The sequence below is a fragment of the Python bivittatus genome, unplaced genomic scaffold, assembly GCF_059951505.1.
Source record: "Python bivittatus isolate LINGU-HERP-01145 unplaced genomic scaffold, Pbiv_v1 ctg000480_np1212, whole genome shotgun sequence".
NCBI classification, from domain to species: domain Eukaryota; kingdom Metazoa; phylum Chordata; class Lepidosauria; order Squamata; family Pythonidae; genus Python; species Python bivittatus.
The window spans coordinates 47,102,745-47,124,280 of NW_028277075.1; the positions used below are offsets into that span (position 1 = coordinate 47,102,745).

The following is a 21,536-nucleotide window of genomic DNA, read 5'->3' on the forward strand; positions in this document are numbered from 1 at the left end:
CTACTACATCAGCACAAGGCATTTTTTCTCCACATTAATTTTTTTCAGATCTTTAGCCAGAAAAGCTGGAGTGTGGCTGGTGATCTGGTGATGTCACTAGAATGGGCAGAGGTGAAATTGTAAGCTTACCCCCCCCACACACACACACACACACACACATGGAACAAAGTACAGAAAAAGCACTCCAGAGAATTCCTTGTAATATATGAGCAAAAAAAAAAAAAAACTTTTTCAAAAAAAGATGGAAAGCTACATTTCCAAAATTTATCATTTTTGTCACTGAATTTAAGCAGTGCCATGCGCATAATTTACCTGCTCAGTATTAAACGAGCAGCTCTTTGAGAAAATTGCTCAACTCTCAATGTCATTATTTGGAAGGATGACAGCAGGGGATTTACTAGAATGTCTATTTTCATTAATGTTGTGCTACTTGTCTAATTTCATTTAGAGACTGAACTGTTGAAATATCACTCTTCTTTTTGTCCAATATAATGTTTTCACCAGAAGTTAGCACTTATTTTTGAGATGTTGTCAAGCAGAGAAGTTCAGCATTTCTGAGTCTGAAGCACACTGATTGTAAATAACCCTCTATTTTTCAGTCATGACAAATAGCTACTTTAAAACTGCTTGGGTTTAAAAGGAAACTATGCAAACATTTTTGATATGAGATAGTGTGGATTGTTTGTTTAATGCATAGTATGGACCTCTAAGAATAATACAAATGGAGCAGAACTTGCATTTATGACTAGTTCGTGTGTGTAGGATTATCACTTGGTGGGTAACAGCATAGGCAGCAAACGTCCATCAATAAACCATTACCAATCAAATAATGAAGAAAGGGTACTTCAGGTCAAAGATGCAGTGTTCCTCAGAAGTCAACCCCCACCTGTGAGTCTGTCAGCATCAGGGTTCGATTTTCTTCCAATGGGATTAGGTATATACATACGCCCACATATGCAAAGGAGTGGTAAAAAGAGTATGTCATGACCTACACACATTCAGATGTTATATGGGTCAAAAGCAGGAACAAGATGTGCATGTTTTTAACTCTAATGTCTGGTTTTATGCATTTACGCTGATGGCTGTGATGATGTCAAGTCATCCATTGGAATTGTATTGTATGATGTTTCTTTCTGGTTCTGGGCAGCGTTCTCGTCGGCTGCCATTGGATTGTAGTAGGATAGATCTCCGAAGTTTGGGCTGAAAGGTTCAGGCATAGTGTCTAGTCGCAGAACTGCAAGATATACATTGATATTTATTTACATGTGCTTTAAACAATCCTTCCTTGGACTGAATGTTAAAGACATCATGTGAGTTATTTTAACACAAGATCTATACAATGTTCTGCATAGAACAAAATATAATACATTAAGTTCAATACATGCATACAGTTATGTGGATACCCCCACATATGGGAACATCTTTTAGGAAATTTTTCTATCTCAGGTGACTGGGAATTCTATTTTTATTTATTTATTATATCTATTTAGATAGCTGCCCATCTCCCAATTGCAAAAAAATTGTAGACCTGCACTTATTAAAAAAATTAAGCATAGGTAGAAGTAGGAAACTTGGAAAGTAGATTTCAAACCAACAACCTTTGACTTAGGCATACTTATACTAACTATGCTATTGTCACTTAATTTCCCAGAGCATTTCAGTAAACCAAGGAGTGCACCAGGATTGCTGAACAGAGAAAGGCCACTCAGGAACAATCTAATTCAGAGCCATAGTCACCTGCTCGTTCCAGGTGGTGACTAAGGCCTCAGTCAAACTGCCCACCTGGGTCTCAGGAAATTCCCCATGCACCCTCTAGAAACTAACAAGATCCATAAGCTGCCTACGTGGGCCGACTAAACGGTCCCACTTGAGGAAGCAGCACAAGAAAAATCCAGGCCAACCAGACAGTGATCTGATTATTACAAAGGGTAGATGTTAACATCTTGCAGATCATGTTAAAACTACTCTGAGACAAAAAACAGATTCAACATGTGACTACCAAAATTATTTGGGCCCTTAGTGACCTGGATTCAGAAGTGAATAATCATTGGCATCCATTCCTGTCCTCAAAAATGCATTGTTGTTCCATTCTAGCAATCCATTTGACTCTAATTCCTCCATTTCTTGAAATATGTTATTACCTGGATCATTCCTTGTGTCATCATAAAGTCGCTGATGTCCAAATGATTCAGGCTTTCTCTTTCCACAGATAAAATATCCAGCCAGGCCAATCAGTGCAGATCCGAACATTGCTCCTACAATTGTTCCAAAGATTACCGCTCCTTTACTAGGATTTGCTGGAAAACAAATCCAATAAACATAACCATCTTCATGAAAATAACATCCAATACCAATGAAATTTTGCTTTGTTTTGTTTAATCTGGAATTTTTCAGTAATAACACAGAGAAGGTTTAAATGAATACTGACCTAAACATTTATTTCTGGATTTTCCTTTGGTTATTTAATGAAAAGGAGATTGCTTAAAAAAAAAACAAACGCAGAGGAGAAGATAATGTTGAAATGTTCATGTTAAGGGGAAAAAAATCATTATAAGCTGGCTGAGGAGTGGGTGTGAATGTTCTAGCTTTCTTTCTACAGTCATCTCTCCAGCAATCTGCAACCTACCTTGCTCCTTATAGTTAAGCCCTCATGGAAGACATCAAGAATGAACTTCTATGTTTTGCTTTGGATTCCCCCAACACCATATCAGGAATCAGGGAGGGTCTGGAGTGATTGCAAAGTGCCTATTATTGGAGAAGGAGGGAAGAGAGAAAAAAGTCCCCAGAGGAAGATCTTTGTTTTGGGTTCATTCTGGCATAACAGTAATTTAAACTGTCACTCACGCCCTTGTGACCTACCATTTGGATTACTGCAACGTGCTCTACATGGGGCTGCCCTTGAAGAGCATTCAGAAGCTTCAGCTGGTTGTAAATGGTGTCTGCTATTCGGCACACATAACACCACTGCTTCGGGAGGCTGCATTGGTTGCCAGTGTGTTTCCGGGTGCAATTCAAGGTGCTGGTTGTCACCTTTAAAGCCTTTCATGGCTTGGAACTGTGTTACTTGAGGCACATCTTCTCCCAGTTGTTTCGACTCATCCAATCTGATCTGGCAGGATAGGCATGCTCCAGGTGCCATCAGCCAAGAAATAATGGCTGGTGGGGTCCAGGAGTCGTGCCTTTTCTGCTGTAGCACCTGTCTGCTGGAACATCCTCCCTCCGGAGATTAGGTTGGCCCCAATCCTGATGGCCTTTCAGAAGGCCTTGAAGACCTGGCTATGTGCCTGGGCCTGGGGTCTTGGGTGTGTGAAGGGCCCCATTTCCTGGTTATGTTGACACCAATGGATTATAATATCTCTTGGCTGCTATCTGTATTTAATTTCTTTTTTGTATTGTGTTTTAACTGTTTTGTTTTTATTATTGTTCATCACCTAGAGTCACTGGTTTGAGATGGGCAGCTATACAAATTGAATAAAATAAATAAATACATAAATTAAAGCTGAAATGCACAGCCTATGGCCTTTCAAAGACTCAACTCAAGCCATATGCAGCTCCCAGGGTCTTAGACATGGCCCTGAAATTCCTTCTAAAAGTTGCCACTCAATTACATTTAATGAGGCAGAAGGAGAAAATGATTAAATGGGGATGAATAAGAAAACGAACTATAATACATTTAATTAGTTCTGTTAAAATATCAATTCTAGTAAAATAACTTTTTGTCAATATCCCTTTGAATATGCCCTGAATGAAGAAAAGTAGTTAAAAAGTATAGACAGACAAAGAATTCCCACCTGAGAGAAATGAAATCTTTCTTAGAATGCTTTGGACAAATCTATATAAAAATGTGGATGAATATCTAACATGTCAGTCCCACAGTCAACTGAACTCTGGAAAGCTACCATTCTTGTCACTCTTTTAACAACAAATGGACTTGTTTGTTCTTAGAAGAGTGGAACAGACTTGTTCCATTCTGTTCAAATAATGCTCAGTGTGCTGCAATTTTGATAGGATTATGTAAGATCACGTGAATATAAATTTTGTGACATTTTCTTTCTACATTATGAACAGTTCTGTTTCTAAAAATTATTTGCCTGATGTCAAAAATTGCCTATAAAGTCAAACTACAACAGTAAGCTGTCTTCTGTAGGTACAGTACAATTGTATAACTAATAGCATTGTAAGGTGACATTAATTAAGGACCTTAATTTACCTTTGGGAGTTTCTCTTGCGTCTGCAGAGCCATCAGTTGCTTTGAGAGGGAGATTGGTTGTTGGAGCAGTCATAACACCACTACTTTTAGTAGTTAATAACATAGTTGTTATATTTGATAGATTTTTAGTGGGATGAAATGCTATACCATTTATTTGAGTTGTGTTATGGGAAACCATGGTTGTAAAACTGATGTTATGGGTAGTTGTGGTGACACTGTTTGATTCAGTTTCAGATGACGTGATGTAAGTAGTGGCTTCGTACTTTCCAGAAGTAGTTGTGGGCATCCCGGAAGGGGCTATTCTATTGCTACTTGTCAAAGAGTGCTTTCCATCTTCTGTGGTAAAAGTTAGTGGATGTGTTGTTGATAATAACAAACTGTGAAGGGATGATGAGGGAGTGGTACTGTTGCTAGGAGCGTTGCTTTCTGTTACAGTACTTTTGTTTGGACTGTCACTGATATCTTTAGGTGCTGTAAATATTATGGCAGAGGTTCTACCTGAGGCCACACTAAATGTAGTTGGATTCACAGGAGTGCTGTTTACACTGTTTCTTGAAGGTGTGGGATCCACGGCATCTTCACTGTGATTTCTGGCCCACTGCAGACTAATCAGCAGCAAAATGAACAATGTGCCCTCAGTCGTTCGCATTTTTTTCGCAGCCTCAACACTTGTTCTTTGGTATGGCGTGCCTAAGGGGAACATGTTAAAAAAATCTTTGAGTTCTTGATGGAATTTAATATATTCACAGATAATGCCTTGCTATTCCATTACTGATATCCTGAATGTGAGAAGAAAGCTCCAGTAAATCAGAAAGAAAATGTGTCACTTGTAAACTTGAACTGTTTATAGACTCTTTCATACACTGGGGACTAATATTTTCCTGAGGAATATGGAGATAAATCTGTTTTGTATACATTCAGGATACGTGCAATTAGGGTTACAAATATATTGTCTAGATCAAATTTTGTTCCTTTATTATCTAGAACATTAACATAAGAATTTTTATGTATCTAGTGGCATCTGCTTGCAACAACCCATAGTTGAAGAGAGGGTAGATGACTATACTTCATAGCTAGGGACTGAGGTAGAAGAAAGGTTGAAGGGTACTCCACTTAATGTAAACCAAAGACATGCACATAAAGCCCACTGGTAAGCAATGCTAAAATTATACTACCCATCTTCCATTCTACTAATATCCTTGCAACAATCTAATACCAGGTCATGTTTACTGCAATCTGGGATTATATTTTGGTGAGATCTGGCCCCAGTTTAATGAGATCATGGTAGGGACGGACATAACCATATAAATCCATTTTGTATTAGTTTTACTTGAACTACATCATATGTTGATTCTCTCATTTATTTGTATCATCCTTTAATTTTTTTAATACAGGAAGATGAAGGGTGCATCTGACATGGGGTAAACTAAAAGGCACATGGAAGCCAGAATATATTTATATTTATCATCTTTCACATGTTAAAGGGCAAGTTATGTTTTATCATTCGTGGTCACTTCATGTTCCTATGTGTGCTATGAGAAAGTAGTACCTGGAACCTATTTATTCCTTATCAAATTTTAGTCCGCATCCTAATCTGAATACTGTCACTATTTTTCTCTCACAACTTTGCTATTCAAAATATTTTTTTTCCCGTTAGCTGAACAAATTTATGGATAGGGTTGAATATCCACCATTACTCTTGACCTAGAATGTGTTTTCTAAATGTTTTACTTTTGCTTTTGTTGTTGTTTAGTCGTTAAGTCGTGTCCGACTCTTCGTGTCCCCATGAACCATATTGCGCCAGGCCTTCCTGTCCTTCACTGCCTCCCTGAGTTTGCTCAGTTTCATGCTCATTGCTTCAGTGATGCTATCTAACCATCTCATCCTCTGCTGTCCTCTTCTCCTTTTGCCTTCAATCTTTCCCAGCATCAGAGTCTTCTCCAAAGAGATCTCTCTTCGCATTAGGTGACCAAAGTATCTGAGCTTGAGCTTCATTATCGATCCTTCCAATGAGCAATCAGGGTTGATTTCCTTTAAGATTGACTGGTTTGACCTCCTAGCAGTCCAGGGGACTCTCAAGAGTCTTCTCCAGCACCACAGTTCAAAGGCATCAATTCTTCGGCGCTCAGCCTTCTTTATGGTCCAGCTCTCACAGCCATACATTACTACTGGAAAAACCATAGCTTTGACTATGCGGATCTTTGTTGGCAAGGTGGCGTCTCTGCTTTTTAATATGCTATCTAGGCTTGCCATATCTTTCCTCCCAGGGAGCAAGCGTCTTTTAATTTCATGGCTGCTGTCTCCATCTGCGGTGATCTTGGAGCCCAAATACATGAAGTCTGTTACTGCTTCCATTTCTACCCCTTCTATTTGCCAGAAATTGATTGGTCCAGATGCCATGATCTTAGTTTTTTTAATGTTGAGTTTCAAGCCAGCTTTTGCACTCTCCTCTTTCACCCTCATCAAGAGGCTCTTTCACTTTCTGCCATTAGGGTGGTATCGTCCGCATATCTGAGGTTGTTGATGATTCTCCCTGCAATCTTAATTCTGGCTTGTGATTCTTCCAGCCTGGCATTTCTCATGATGTACTCTGCATATAGGTTAAATAAGCAGGGTGACAGTATACAGCCTTGTCGTACACCTTTCCCTATTTTGAACCAATCGGTTGTTCCATGACCGGTTCTAACTGTTGCTTCTTGGCCCGCATACAGATTTCTCAGGAGACAGGTAAGGTGGTCTGGTACTCCCATCTCTTTAAGAACTTGCCACAGTTTGTTGTGATCCACACAATCAAAGGCTTTTGCATAGTCAATGAAGCAGAAGTAGATATTTTTCTGGAACTCTCGTGCTTTCTCCATGATCCAGCGAATGTTGGCGATTTGATCTCTAGTTCCTCTGCCTCTTCGAAACCCAGCTTGTACATCCGGTAGTTCTCGGTTCATGTATTGCTGAAGCCTAGCTTGTAGGATTTTGAGCATAACCTTGCTAGCATGTGAAATAAGTGCAATTGTGCGATAGTTTGAGCATTCTTTGGCGTTGCCCTTCTTTGGAATTGGAACGTAAACTGACCTTTTCCAATCCCGTGGCCACTGTTGCGTTTTCCAAACTTGCTGGCATATTGAGTGCAGCACTTTAACACCATCATCTTTTAGTATTTTAAATAACTCAGCTGGAATACTGTCATCTCCATTAGCTTTGTTGTTAGCAATGCTTCCTAAGGCCCACTTGACTTCACTCTCTAGGATGTCTGGCTCAAGGTCAGTGATCACACCAGCGTGGACATCAGGGACATTAAGATCTTTCTTGTATAGTTCTTCTGTGTATTCTTGCCACCTCTTCTTAATCTCTTCTGCTTCTGTTAGGTCCCTGCCTTTTTTGTCCTTTATCATGCCCATCTTTGCACTAAACGTTCCTTTCATATCTCCAATTTTCTTGTAGAGATCTCTAGTCTTCCCCATTCTATTGTTTTCCTCAATTTCTTTGCATTGTTCATTTAAGAAGGCCTTCTTATCTCTCCTGGCTATTCTCTGGAAATCTGCATTCAGTTGCTTATATCTTTCCCTTTCACCCTTGCTTTTCGCATTCCTTCTTTCCACAGCTATTTGTAAAGCCTCATCAGACAGCCATTTTGCTTTCTTGCATTTCTTTTTCTTTGGGATGGTTTTAGTTGCTGCCTCCTGTACAATGTTACGGACCTCCGTCCATAGTTCTTCAGGCACTCTGTCTACCAAATCTAATCCTCTAAATCTATTCATCACCTTCACTGTGTACTCACAAGGAATATGATCTAAGTCATACCTGAGTGGTCTAGTGGTTTTCCCTACATTCTTCAATTTAAGCCTAAATTTTGCAGTAAGAAGCTCATGATCTGAGCCACAGTCAGCTCCTGGTCTTGTTTTTGCTGTCTGTATAGAGCTTCTCCATCTTTGGCTGCAAAGTATATAATCAATCTGGTTTCGGTATTGACCATCTGGTGATGTCCATGTGTAGAGTCGTCTCTTGTGTTGTTGGAAAAGAGTGTTTGCTATGACTAGCTTGTTCTCTTGACAGAACTCTATTAGCCTTTGCCCTGCTTCATTTTGTACTCCAAGGCCAAACCTGCCTGTTATTCCGATTTGACTTGACTTCCTACTTTAGCATTCCAATCCCCTATGATGAAAAGGACATCTTTTTTTGGTGCTAGTTCTAGAAGGTGTTGTAGGTCTTCATAGAAGCGGTCAACTTCAGCTTCTTCAGCATCAGTGGTTGGGGCATAGACTTGGATGACTGTGATATTGAATGGTTTGCCTTGGATACGCACTGAGATCATTCTGTCGTTTTTGAGGTTGTACCCCATTACTGCCTTTCCCACTCTCTTACTGACTATGAGTGCAACTCCATTTCTTCTAAGGGTTTCTTGCCCACAGTAGTAGATATAATGGTCACCCGAATTAAATTCACCCATTCCTGTCCATTTCAGTTCGCTGATTCCCAAGATGTCGATGTTCAATCTTGTCATCTCATGTTTGACCACATCCAGCTTGCCTTGGTTCATAGATCTTACATTCCAGATATCTATACAATATTGTTCTTTACAGCATCGGACCTTCTTTTCGCTTCCAGATACATCCACAGTCCTTTTGGCTTTGGCCCAGCCGCTTCACTCTTTCTGGAGCTACTTGGAATTGCCCTCCGCTCTTCCCCAGTAGCATATTGGACACCTTCCGACCTGAGGGGCTCATCTTCCGGCGTCATATCTTTTAGCCTTTTAACATTGTCCATGGGGTTTTCTTGGCAAGGATACTGGAGTGGGTTGCCATTTCCTTCTCCAGTGGACCACATTTTGTCAGAACTCTCTGTCATGACCTGTCCGTCTTGGGTGGCCCTGCATGGTATAGCTCATGGCTTCACTGAGTTACGCAAGCCCCTTTGCCATGACAAGGCAGTGATCCATGAAGGGGTTACTTTTGCTATTACATGTTAAACAGAAATGGCTTTGTGTCAGCTTCATTTCACTGCTTTTGCTTTCTGACAGCAGACTTAAGCAATAGTGAAATGAAAACAATCAGATTTTGTTGAATTGTGAATAATTTCTCAGTCTAACATGACATATGAATTGCACTTCCATTTATATCCGGCCTTAGTTTCAACATATGTTTAATACATCACAAGCTATTTCTGCAAATGTGATCAGGCTAAATTTACAAAGGCTCTCATTTTATTGGCTTGTAATTATTTTGTCCATCTAGCCAGATACAGAAAAAAACTAATTATATGTTATTGCTACTTTTAATGTGTATTTATCTAGCTAGTTCTATTCCAAATATAGCTATTATTCTTGTTAATTGACTCAAATCTTTTTGGCTAATTTTTTTTATAATTAAACTGCTTATTCTGGGTTACCAACTCACTGACTAAATGTATAAAATTATTTGTCATACTCTGTATTATTCTGTCATAACTGATAACTATAAAACCACAAACAGAAAGAAGAAAACATTCATTTGACCTTTTAGTAAGTACTCAAATATTATAATTTAGTCTTAAACATATTCAAAACACATATCTTTGAACTTTGCACAAATGTTTCTTTTCCTCTGAAAGTGTCATATACACACATGCACACACACAAACTGAAATGCATTAGGTTCACCATTATACCTCCAAATGTGGAATGACTTATGATGGTTTATAACATGCACACCATAAAACAAGTATACCATTAAAGCAGTCTAAAAAGAGAGAACATTAAACAATAGAATCAATAAAATAATAAACATAAGTGCCAATACAATCAACCACAGCAACATTGCATCAAACTTCAATGCCCTGAAGAAAGTTCCATCTTAGCAGCCTTATAGAATGACCCCAAAGTCAGTGCCAGCCTGAACTTTGGTGAAAGCTATTCCATAATGTGGGAGCCATTACAGAAATCATTGTCTAAAGGGCCCACAGTTCTATCTCATATGGGGATACCAGTCATCCTCAACTGGGATGAGCATGTAGGATGGATTAGTTCTAAGTGGACAGTTTCTTGGAGCTAAGCCATGGAGGTCTTTAAAGGTCAAAATCAATACTATGAATTGTACCTAGAAACCTAATGGGAGCCAATGCAGTCCTACAATATAGGTATTACCTTGCTATAGCAGCTCTCACCCAACATGTGGACAACTGCATTCTGCACCAATTGCAGTTTCCAAGTAGTCTTCAAAGACAACCCCATGTGAAGTACATTGCAGTAGTCTAATCTGATGGCATGAGTTACTGTTGCTAAGGCTTTAGTAACTGGTGTCTTTAAATTCAGGCCACCTGTGTGTAAGTTCCCAACCTTGATTTGGCTTGAGGTTACTGTGAGATGCTAAGCCCAGATCTCAAAGATAATTAGACTATTACCCCTCTTCCCCTTCAGATGGGTTGTAATAGTAAATAAGTGCAACAGGAAACACATTGAAAAAGTAAATAAAAATAACAATGAATGAAAATTCTCTTTGTCAATTAAAACTGCAACTCAAGCCACAAAGAACTAGTCCAAGCAAAAAAGCCTATATATGGCTTCCAAACTAGAATCAGGCTTAGGCTTTGGTGAGTCTCATAATTGTTAGCTAGAACTGTTTCCTAGAAAGATGATCTACATGTCTTTGTTTTCATTGCCATGAAGTAAGAATACATAGCTGTCAGTCAAATAGTTTATTTCTCTTCTCTTCTCTTTCTTTCGCTCTCTCTTCATGAAAATGGGATCTAACTTGTGTTAAAAGTTTACAATTAAAAATAGGCTGTGCTGGTTTGTAAATGCCTGCTGCAGGTGTTTCAAGATCCATATTCACAAGAGACAGCGACAAAGATGAAATAAATACAGTATTAAGTTTTTACACTAGTACATTTAATTGCATCACCTTATATGTCTTGTATTATATGTATACCATGATATACAAGGAATATGTCTTTGCATGAGGGTTAAAATTACTAAAATATAATAAGCCAAGCAGGTAAAATCCTGATTATAATCTCTCTCTTTTCTTACCCCATAGTTAGCTTTGATTGCCAAAAGGTGTTTTAAAAAAAATCCCTCATTACTCCTACTGGAGAAATGCATATATTTTCTGCATATATTTCTACATTGTTATGGAAAAGTGCTGCTTTTTATGTGAACATGCAAATGATGAAATCTAAACTTTGAAAATTGGCAGGCACAATAATAGAAAATAACCCTGGAGCCAGAATGTTGCCTACCAGTAAAAAGACTGTTGGAGTCTTCTGTGTACACATAGTGAAAACAAGTTAGCACTATGCATATAAAGCAATACAGAGTTACTTCAGCTACTGTTTTACAGTACTAGACTTTCCACCAATAAAGACAAAAAAGTGTTATAAGCAAAATATCAATTAAATAAGCTATTTTCAAATTTCTTTTAGAACTGTCCAGATCTAATTGATCTGGACATGACCTAGCTGACACAAGCAGAAGTGTCTAACCAGGCACACTTACGAAAGCTGACTGCAAGTGAAATTGTTGAATGAAAGCCATGAAGAGAAAATCCCTTACCTTTTCAGCTCAACAGTGTTAGGAGAGTGCTGAAATTATTTGCTCCTAAACTGGAGTGCAATTAGCTTAAAAGTCTGCTGAAAAGAGGAGAAGGCAAGTAATGTAAATGTATCAGTTGCTGCAGTGGTCAGGAATGCAGAGTAGGAATGAAATTAGGTGGGGCTCAATTTCTCTGGGTGTAACAGATCACCTGAGAACCAGAATGACCTGCTTCTCACTACTCATTGTTAACACGTACCATTCATAGAATATGAAACTATCGACATTAAGTGGACGGATCATTCTGATGCTCTCAATAATGATGCATGATGTGTTCTATGAGAAGAAATGCTTCCAACATCTTCAGGAGAGAGAGAGAGAGAGAGAGAGATTTTAGGAAAATAGTGGCAATTTTGTAAGATGCATTTTTACTATTTGGCATTTTGAGCTGAGGATCCAAAGGACTGTTGTTGTTGCTGGTGTTGTTTTAATTGATTGTCTTAAAAAAAAAGTTAAAAAAATTAAATTACAGAATATTTGGTTAAAGTATTGTCAGTGTTTTAGCCAACCCACTGTGTTTCAATCTGTTTCAGCTTGAAGCAGCATTGCTGTTAAACTTTGTAAGTAAATTTTGCAAGCTGAATGGGGAACTAATTTTCTTTGCTTGTGTAATTTAAAAAAAAGGAAAGCAAATCAGCTTTGTACTCTATACTGCTCTTCTTGTCTGGCATACATCAAGGATTTTGTCAGATTATATAACAAAAGCCAGCCCAGCAAAGCTTTTATATCAGAGCTTCATCTGATAGATGTAGCAGTGCCAAGTGACAGCAACATCAGGAAGAAGGAGCATGAGAAGCTGGAGAAGTACCAGGGCCTGAAGGAGGAACTAGAGAGGATGTGGAAAGTCAAGGCCAAAGTGGTCCCAGTGGTAGTAGGAGCACTTGGAGCCGTGACTCCTAAGCTGGGAAAGTGGCTCCAACAGATCCCAGGAACAACATCAGAGCTCTCTGTCTGGAAGAGTGCAGTGGTAGGAACAGCAAAGATACTGCGCAGAACTCTCAAACTCCCAGGCCTCTGGTAGAGGACCTGAGATTGAGGAAGACACATACCACCCAAAATCCAGAGGGGATTTTTTATTAGTATAGTATATGGAATACTATGCACATTATCTATCTATCTATCTATCTATCTATCTATCTATCTATCTATCTATCTATCTATCTATCTGTCATCTATCATGTGTGTGTGGATGCAACCTACTAACCAGAGGGAGGAAGATGTTTAAAGAACATTTTCATCTTCTCCAGCCACATGCACTCTTCTGAATTCCTAAGACACGTCTCTTCAGAGATAAGAACTCTCCTGAATGAGGATGACCCTAGTGAGGGAAGGGGAGGAAAGGGGAGGAATCAGGTGAAAAGCTCTTTCCAATAAGCAGAACTCTGCTCCATGTATCCCATGACATGCAGGACCATTTTTTTGTGGGATTTCATGGAGGAGAAAGGTCAGAAGAGTCACTTTTTGCCTACCCTTTCTACCACTGCTTCTCAGGATATTAACCTTAAATTTTACAATGGAATAATTCTATATAAACAAGTGTTTCTCCTTGTTTAGAAACATTACCTATATGGTATACCTTTATTTCCTTTCCTATATGCAATGACTTTTCAACATGCCAGGTTACCCACTAGTGTATTCAAGAGTCCACTTTGGGAAGGTTGTTTTTTTCCCAGTGTTTTGAGAAAGGAACTCAGGTGTTACTGAAATGTGTTTGGTTTGTTCCTAGTTGAAATTCTTGAAGTCTTTGAGGATACTTCATAGAGTCCTTTAGGTAATTTCTTCAGACAAGCCACTGTGTGCCAGAACAGGGTACACATTTTTGTAGTATCTAAACTTTCAGTTCCTAAAACAGCATGATTAAGAATTGTAGAGTTTCATTATCATGGATTCCATTTATATATATATATACACACACACACACACACACACACACACATATAGCCACCCATCTCAAAACATGACTATGAGTAGTATATACCTAACATGAAGTCAGAATGACTTTGGTAATGACTGAGGTTCAAATGCATATAGAATATACAGCTAGTAGGCAAATACAGTTCTGTGAAGTTGTCCCCTTTCCAATGTGTAACATTTTAAGTAGATAGATATCTATTTCTAACCACAATGATGCCAAAATGAAACATTTAACTATGTTTTAAGTACCACATTTGCATCTCAGGTAAAGCATTAGTGATAAAACTGATGGGCAGTAGTGTACACTAAGATTCTTCAGTCATTACACTAAGAGTTACAATTAAAATTTTAGGAGGAAAAACAATTTCCCAAGTTCTAGTCTTACCAGTGCCTGCCCTTTGGAATACCATCCTCCCCAAGATTAGAATGGCCCCAAATGTGCTGGCTTTTTGCACATCCTTGAAGACTCAGATGTACTCCTGGGCATGCAAATATCAGACTGTTAATTGGAGCCTGTGAAGTTGCTTGTTTGTGACTTATTGGTTTACTTTGGTTGCTGTTTTACATAATGAGGTTTATGATGATTTATATTGTTGCTATATGTATTTTGTTTTTAATATTGTTAGCTGCCCAGAGTTGCTATGGTGATATGAGCAGCCATATTGAATGAATGAATGAATGAATGAATGAATGAATGAATGAATGAATGAATGAATGAATGAATGAATGAATGAATCGATCGATGGATGGATGGATGGATGGATGGATGGATGGATGGATGGATGGATGGATGGATGCTCTGTCCTATTACATCAACTTCCAATAAAGCAATGGCTTCTCAAGAAACTCAACCAATCAGGTTAAAAAGTTTTAAGTTTCCTTTTCCCAGGAAACCTGCCAAGGGAGGGCATCCAGCCACCTGTTATTAATCCCTTACTGTATGTGTCAAACTCAATAGTTAATAGTATGAATAAATGTGTCATGCTCAATAGGCCATCCACAGTTGATCATGATGTCTTACAGCAGATTCCTCAGCTATCAGTCTTGGATGCCCTAGACCTGCCTCCTTCTACTGATGAGATCAAGAAAGCAATCTCACAGATGAACTCAAATAAAGCAAGGATAGCATTCCTGCTGACATCTACAAAGTACTAGACCCAAATGCCTTACAGGTGTTCCAGTACATCTTGGAAGACATTTGGTCCACAGAGGAGATGCCTGATGACTTCCATGATGCCCTCATTGTGGCTCTTTACAAAAATAAGGGAAGCAAATCAGACTGCGAAAACTACAGGGGTATCTCACTGCTGTTCACTGCAGGCAAGATCTTTGCCTGCATTCTCCTGAACAGACTTGTCACTGTGGCACAGTGTGGCTTTCAGCCAGAACAGAGAACAGCAGATATGATATTTGCTGTGAGGCAAGTCCAGGGAAAGTGCATCAAACAAAACAAGCCTCTTTACTCTGTCTTTATTGACCTGACAAAGGCATTTGACACTGTAAATAGGGAGGCTCTCTGGACCATCCTGAGATGCCCAAAGAAATTTGTGAAGTTGATTTAACTACTCCACAACAGAATGGCAGGACAGGCTTTTTACAACGGTGATACCTCAACTACATTTGCCATTTCCAATGGGGTAAAACAGGGTTGTATGCTAGCCCTAGTCTGCTTTAATCTGTTCTTCGCTTGTTGTTGTCACATGCTATCCAGGATCTGAAGGAGGGAATGTACATCAAGTATCAATTAGACAGCTCTCTCTTTGACCTTTGCCGTTTGAATGCACAGATGAAGTGCCTCCATACAGTCATCCAAGAAACCATCTTTGCTGATGACTGTGCACTCCTGGTCCACAAAGACAGTGATGTACAGTTGATACTGAACAAATTCTCAGATGCTACTATGCTCTTTGGCCTGACTATCAGCCTGAACAAGACTGAAATACTCTACCAGCCTGCGCCAAATACCAACCCTGTGGAAACAAAACTCACTGTTGATGACACCCAGCTGACAAATGTAAACAACTTCAAATACTTGGGAAGCATCTTCTTGAGTGATGGGTCTTTGAAGAAAGAAATTGACTCCAGGATCAGCAAGGCCAGCCAGGCACTGGGGCAGCTGCATACTAGAGTGTTCAATCAACACAACATCTGCATCTCCATAAAGGTGAAAGTCTCCAGAGCTGTGGTTATCCCTTCTTTCCTATATGGATGTGAGTCTTGGACTCTGTAACAAAGGCTCATCAAACAATTGGAGAAATTTCATCCTCGGCATGTTGGCAAGACCATGTCTCCAACCTGGAGGTCTTGGTTCATGCAGACTCCACCACCATTGAGTCCCTGATTATCAGAGCCCAGATGCGGTGGGTTGGACATGTCATCAGAATGGATGACCACCATATGCCTCACCAGTTGTTCTATAGTGTACTGGAATCTGGGAGGAGATCTAGAGGTTGATCATGTGAGCACTACAAAGATACTGTGAAAGAAACCCTATGCCACTATGACATCCAGCCAAGGGAACTAGAAGCTGCAGCTGCTGACAGAACCCGCTGGCAAGCTTTGTGCTATGAAGCCTCCACCGGCTTTGAAGACCAAAAACTGATAGAAAACCGTGAGCAGTGTCACAGAATACACCCACAGTTACTACAACAATGGACTTCCACTGCCCCCATTGTGCTAGACTCTGCACTTCCAGATTGGGACTGCAGAGCCACCTCCATGTCCACAGGTGAACTGCGTAACAGATGTCTTCTTCAGATTTTAGGACACATCACAAAAGGGCAAGTTGTCTTCCCTAAGATGACCTGAATGGTAACCTGTCATGTTAAAACCGGGGAATGCTCTTGAGTGAGATAAATCAAAAAGTAGAATTAGATAACATAGCAAAAATGGTGTTTAGAAAAAAAAGAACCAGGATTGGATTATACCAGGATGTAAAGGTCATAAATAAATAAATTCTTATGAGTTCATTCTTTCAGTGAAGTGTTGCCTATATCTACTTATCTACTGTTATGTGAAATCTTATCAAACTCTCATATTGAATTTGGAACAGACCTTCTGATTAATATTTCCAGTTCTCGTTCCTTGTTTGCCTGCCATTAATGTTAAAATGTCATGCTGAAAATGTGTTTGCCTGCCACAGACATAATTGATTGGTGCAATATCCTTATGTTATGCATGGGTACATAAATTCACAGAAATAATTGTCAACCATTGATTGATAACTGTATCCTTAACCTAAACCCTAACCCAGTTGTGGGGAAAAGTATGAGACAACTAAAATAAATGGATGTAGTCAATTGGTACACAAAACTCATTGAGGGACAAAAACCTTTCGGCAGGAAAAACAGGAAGAAGAATCATATTTCCTCTTACATGTTCTTATCTTTTGAATCCAGAAGGCCATCAGGGAGCTTCTGTTGCATGATAGGGCCTTGCTTCTTCCCAAACTGAAACCCTTTTAAATCTTGAAATAGAAGGAGAATTTTTGTGGTTTACTTGCTTGCTTGCTTTTTGAGGCAGCATTGGAAATCAGAAATACGCTATCAGTGTTTAGAATAGCATGGCATGCTCATTATTATTACTGAATAAGACATTAGTTTTTGAAAAAAGATTTTTTAAAAAAGAAACAAATATTGCCTTGATATGATTATTATAAATTGTGTAATAACCTTTGGTTTAATATTTGGAATGTTGTCCTCGGCTTACATAAGGCTCCATTTGTTTTTGTTTTTGTCTTTATTTGGTTAATTAAACAGAATGAAGGGAAAGGAAGGGAAGGTTGAGTGTGTGTTTAAAAATATTACTTAGGGTGGATGTGTCACAAAACCATTTTTTTCTCTCCAAGTAGAGGCCAAATATTGGCTAAGATATTGTTATCATCTTATTTCTTTGTGTCTGTATGTATATGTATGTATGTATCTTCTTAATTGGTAGTCATTAGATTAGTGGTTAATTATTGCACTAAGAATAATTACTATACAAAGAAAAGCCTACAGATGTAGCTTCTCTTCTGGTTATTTTTCAAGTATGTCATATACAGCTTAAAGCTGGAAAATCAACCACCATGGACTTTCACATGAAAACAGATATGTGACTTTGTTTAAATAGTTCTGAGAATGACCCTTTACTATAGCAAACTGTCAGCAGTGCAAAGTACCTGAATTCCTGGATTTAATGATGTTTCACCTTTTTTAAAACGTATATGGAATAATATAGTTGTTGGCTTTACACATCTTGTGAAACTGAATCAGTGCTTGTGCTACAACCAGCCTTCTAGCCATCATAACTACATTACACTTTAAAAGCATTCAGGAAAATAGAAAATTATATTTTCTCAGAATTACTTTATGAATTTGGAATTGCGGACCAATAAACTGGCAATCACCTCAGTGATAAGATGCTGACATATAAATCATGGTTTTCACAGCTACAGTCTTCTTAGAGTTTTGGAAAAGAAGACGAGCTGTACTTACTTATGACTGGGACCTCATAGACTGGGAAGATGAAGAGGTAAGATTCCTTTATAATAGCAGTTTTGGCATCAACATTCATTGATTTTTAAGACTAACAGCTACCCAACAACTTGTCTGCCTCTTTGACAACTTATACTTATTGAATGTCAACTTCGGTTTGATTTCTTTTGTATCTAGTCATTTGAGTATTTATATATAAAACCCATAGCACATACTACAAAGAATAAGATTTCAACCTGACAAATGATCAAGTATAGAAAATTCTATTATTAGAATAATAATTGCATGTTGACTGAATTAAGCATAGAGATATAGATATAGATATTTCAATCACTTCCATATATAGTTAATATATTGCATTTTCATGCCAGGAACAGTTTTCCTAGAATGGGTTTCCACTTATGATAATGCTAGCTTGTTGTTGCAGCCAACAGAATTCTAGCACTTGGATGTACATGCATATAGTCCACTAATCCCAGTACAGACACAGACATATATATCCACACACAAGCACATCTGGCCTAAACTAAATCTTTGTAATTGCAGGAAGAACTTCGTCCCCAGTTTGAAGCAAAATATTCTCAAGTGGAGCGAGTAAATCCTATAACAGGAAAGCCTGAGCCTTTTCAACCTTTCCCTGATAAACTTAGTCGACTGATGGTATCTGTGTCAGGAATATTTTTCATGGTAAAAACTCTGAAAATGTCTAATTCATGTTGTATAAATTGTTAATCTTTGTCCCAAATTTAGACCTAATGAATAATACATACGAGTCAGATAATAACAATAGAGTCACATCTTTGTCTTAATACTCAATTTTACGTGTCTCCTCAATTTTTTGTGTCTGCAGATTTCATTAGTGCTAACTGCAGTGTTCGCAGTGGTGGTCTATCGCCTGGTGGCTATGGAGCGATTTGCCTCTTTCCAGTGGTATTTCATAAAAATGTACTGGCAGTTTGCAACCTCAGGCACTGGAGTCTGTATCAACTTTATAATCATCATGTCCCTTAATGTCGTAAGTTCCTGACTGTTTTTTTTTTTTTACTGTGGGTGATCGTCCAGATGTATTAAAGGAAATGTATTAAAATATGAAGTCAGTAACCATGTTTGCCAGTTTGCTATGATCTCAATACATCTGAATGGAAGAGATTCTAGTTTAGAATCTAGTTTATATCTGAATCTCTTCCTGTTCAACTAGAAGTTTAATTGCTCAGTTCTGAAGAACAACACAGAGTTGTTTCAGTTATGGAAGCTGGTTAAAATGGCAAGTCGGTCACAATTAATATCAATAGCTAGTGTGATAAAAACGTCAGACTAAAAACTGGGATCAGATTCCTACTGTGCTATGGAATTCAGAGTTAATTAATTATTTTCAGTTTAAAGTCCCCTATAATGTTGCCATGACTATAATGTGAATGTGGGTAAAGTACCTTGTACATAAACCTGAGTTTCTTGAAGGGTTTTAAAATACAATGATTAATTCAATGTTCAAAGAGTGTTAGAACACACAGTCAATTGCTGAACTATCTTAGATTGTCTAATAACAATGGTTCTCTAGACAGTTTATGACATACCAGCAAAGAGAGTTCAAAATGCTTGCTTAAAAACAGAATCCAGAAGAATAAAAATGCACAGCATCTACCAAACTAAAAGCCTGCTAGCATGACAAGGTGATGCACAAGGCATGGGAAATGAGTGTGCTTGTGCTGAAAATGAGATTATGGCAGATGCAAGGGAGGCCGTTCTGCAGCAGACATTTCATAGCTAGAGACTGTGGCTGAGACAGGCCATTTATTGATTGCTATCTGCCTTCCTCACATGATAAGGGCACTCATACTTTCTAGCCAAATCAGGAACTAGAAGCAGTCCCAACTTCCTAGATGCTGAATGAAGAACCATTAGATGCTGCATATTGTTGTTGTTTAGTCATTAAGTCGTGTCCGACTCTTCGTGACCCCATGAACCATATTGCGCCAGGCCTTCCTGTCCTTCACTGCCTCCCTGAGTTTGCTCAGTTTCATGCTCATTGCTTCAGTGATGCTATCTAACCATCTCATCCTCTGCCGTCCTCTTCTCCTTTTGCCTTCAATCTTTCCCAGCATCAGGGTCTTCTCCAAAGAGATCTCTCTTCGCATTAGGTGGCCAAAATATCTGAGCTTGAGCTTCATTATCGATCCTTCCAATGAGCAATCAGGGTTGATTTCCTTTAAGATTGACTGGTTTGACCTCCTAGCAGTCCAGGGGACTCTCAAGAGTCTTCTCCAGCACCACAGTTCAAAGGCATCAATTCTTCGGCGCTCGGCCTTTTTTATGGTCCAGCTCTCACAGCCATACATTACTACTGGAAAAACCATAGCTTTGACTATGCGGATCTTTGTCGGCAAGGTGACGTCTCTGCTTTTTAATATGCTATCTAGGCTTGCCATAGCTTTCCTCCCAAGGAGCAAGCGTCTTTTAATTTCATGGCTGCAGTCTCCGTCTGCGGTGATCTTGGAGTCCAAATAAATGAAGTCTGTTACTGCTTCCATTTCTACCCCTTCTATTTGCCAGGAATTGATGGGTCCAGATGCCATGATCTTAGTTTTTTTAATGTTGAGTTTCAAGCCAGCTTTTGCACTCTCCTCTTTCACCCTCATCAAGAGGCTCTTTAGTTCTTCTTCACTTTCTGCCATTAGGGTGGTATCGTCCGCATATCTGAGGTTGTTGATGATTCTCCCTGCAATCTTAATTCCGGCTTGTGATTCTTCCAGCCTGGCATTTCTCATGATGTACTCTGCATATAGGTTAAATAAGCAGGGTGACAGTATACAGCCTTGTCGTACACCTTTCCCTATTTTGAACCAATCGGTTGTTCCATGACCGGTTCTAACTGTTGCTTCTTGGCCTGCATACAGATTTCTCAGGAGACAGGTAAGGTGGTCTGGTACTCCCATCTCTTTAAGAATTTGCCACAGTTTGTTGTGATCCACACAATCAAAGGCTTTTGCATAGTCAATGAAGCAGAAGTAGATATTTTTCTGGAACTCTCGTGCTTTCTCCATGATCCAGCGAATGTTGGCGATTTGATCTCTAGTTCCTCTGCCTCTTCGAAACCCAGCTTGTACATCCGGTAGTTCTCGGTTCATGTATTGCTGAAGCCTAGCTTGTAGGATTTTGAGCATAACCTTGCTAGCATGTGAAATAAGTGCAATTGTGCGATAGTTTGAGCATTCTTTGGCGTTGCCCTTCTTTGGAATTGGAACGTAAACTGACCTTTTCCAATCCCGTGGCCACTGTTGCGTTTTCCAAACTTGCTGGCATATTGAGTGCAGCACTTTAACACCATCATCTTTTAGTATTTTAAATAACTCAGCTGGAATACTGTCATCTCCACTAG

General features: G+C 39.0%; 2 protein-coding genes across 2 annotated transcripts in view; one reads left to right on the plus strand and one right to left on the minus strand.

Moving 5' to 3' along the window:
- Window positions 1–21,536, plus strand: part of ANO3 (anoctamin 3) — a 215,280-nt gene that overhangs the window by 174,507 nt on the left and 19,237 nt on the right. The window contains exons 14-16 of the mRNA XM_088145840.1: window positions 18,115–18,197; window positions 18,707–18,847; window positions 19,011–19,175. Coding sequence (XP_088001966.1) covers window positions 18,115–18,197; window positions 18,707–18,847; window positions 19,011–19,175 — 389 coding nt within the window. The remainder of the gene's footprint in view (window positions 1–18,114; window positions 18,198–18,706; window positions 18,848–19,010; window positions 19,176–21,536) is intronic.
- Window positions 399–11,841, minus strand: MUC15 (mucin 15, cell surface associated). The gene is made up of 4 exons (XM_088145089.1): window positions 11,733–11,841; window positions 4,211–4,900; window positions 2,142–2,297; window positions 399–1,234 (listed from the first exon to the last, which is right to left on the minus strand). The coding sequence occupies exons 2-4, from the start codon at window positions 4,857–4,859 to the stop codon at window positions 1,071–1,073; spliced, it is 969 nt and encodes a 322-aa protein (XP_088001215.1). The 5' UTR covers window positions 4,860–4,900; window positions 11,733–11,841; the 3' UTR covers window positions 399–1,070.

Coding starts and splice junctions, on each gene's coding strand:
- MUC15 (XM_088145089.1), bottom strand. CDS start 4,859: ATGCGAACGACTGAGGGCACATTGTTCATTTTGCTGCTGATTAGTCTG. Junction 2,298..4,210: donor CGCAAGAGAAACTCCCAAAG/GTAAATTAAGGT, acceptor TTTGTTTTCCAG/CAAATCCTAGTAAAGGAGCG. Junction 1,235..2,141: donor TGACACAAGGAATGATCCAG/GTAATAACATAT, acceptor TATATCTTGCAG/TTCTGCGACTAGACACTATG.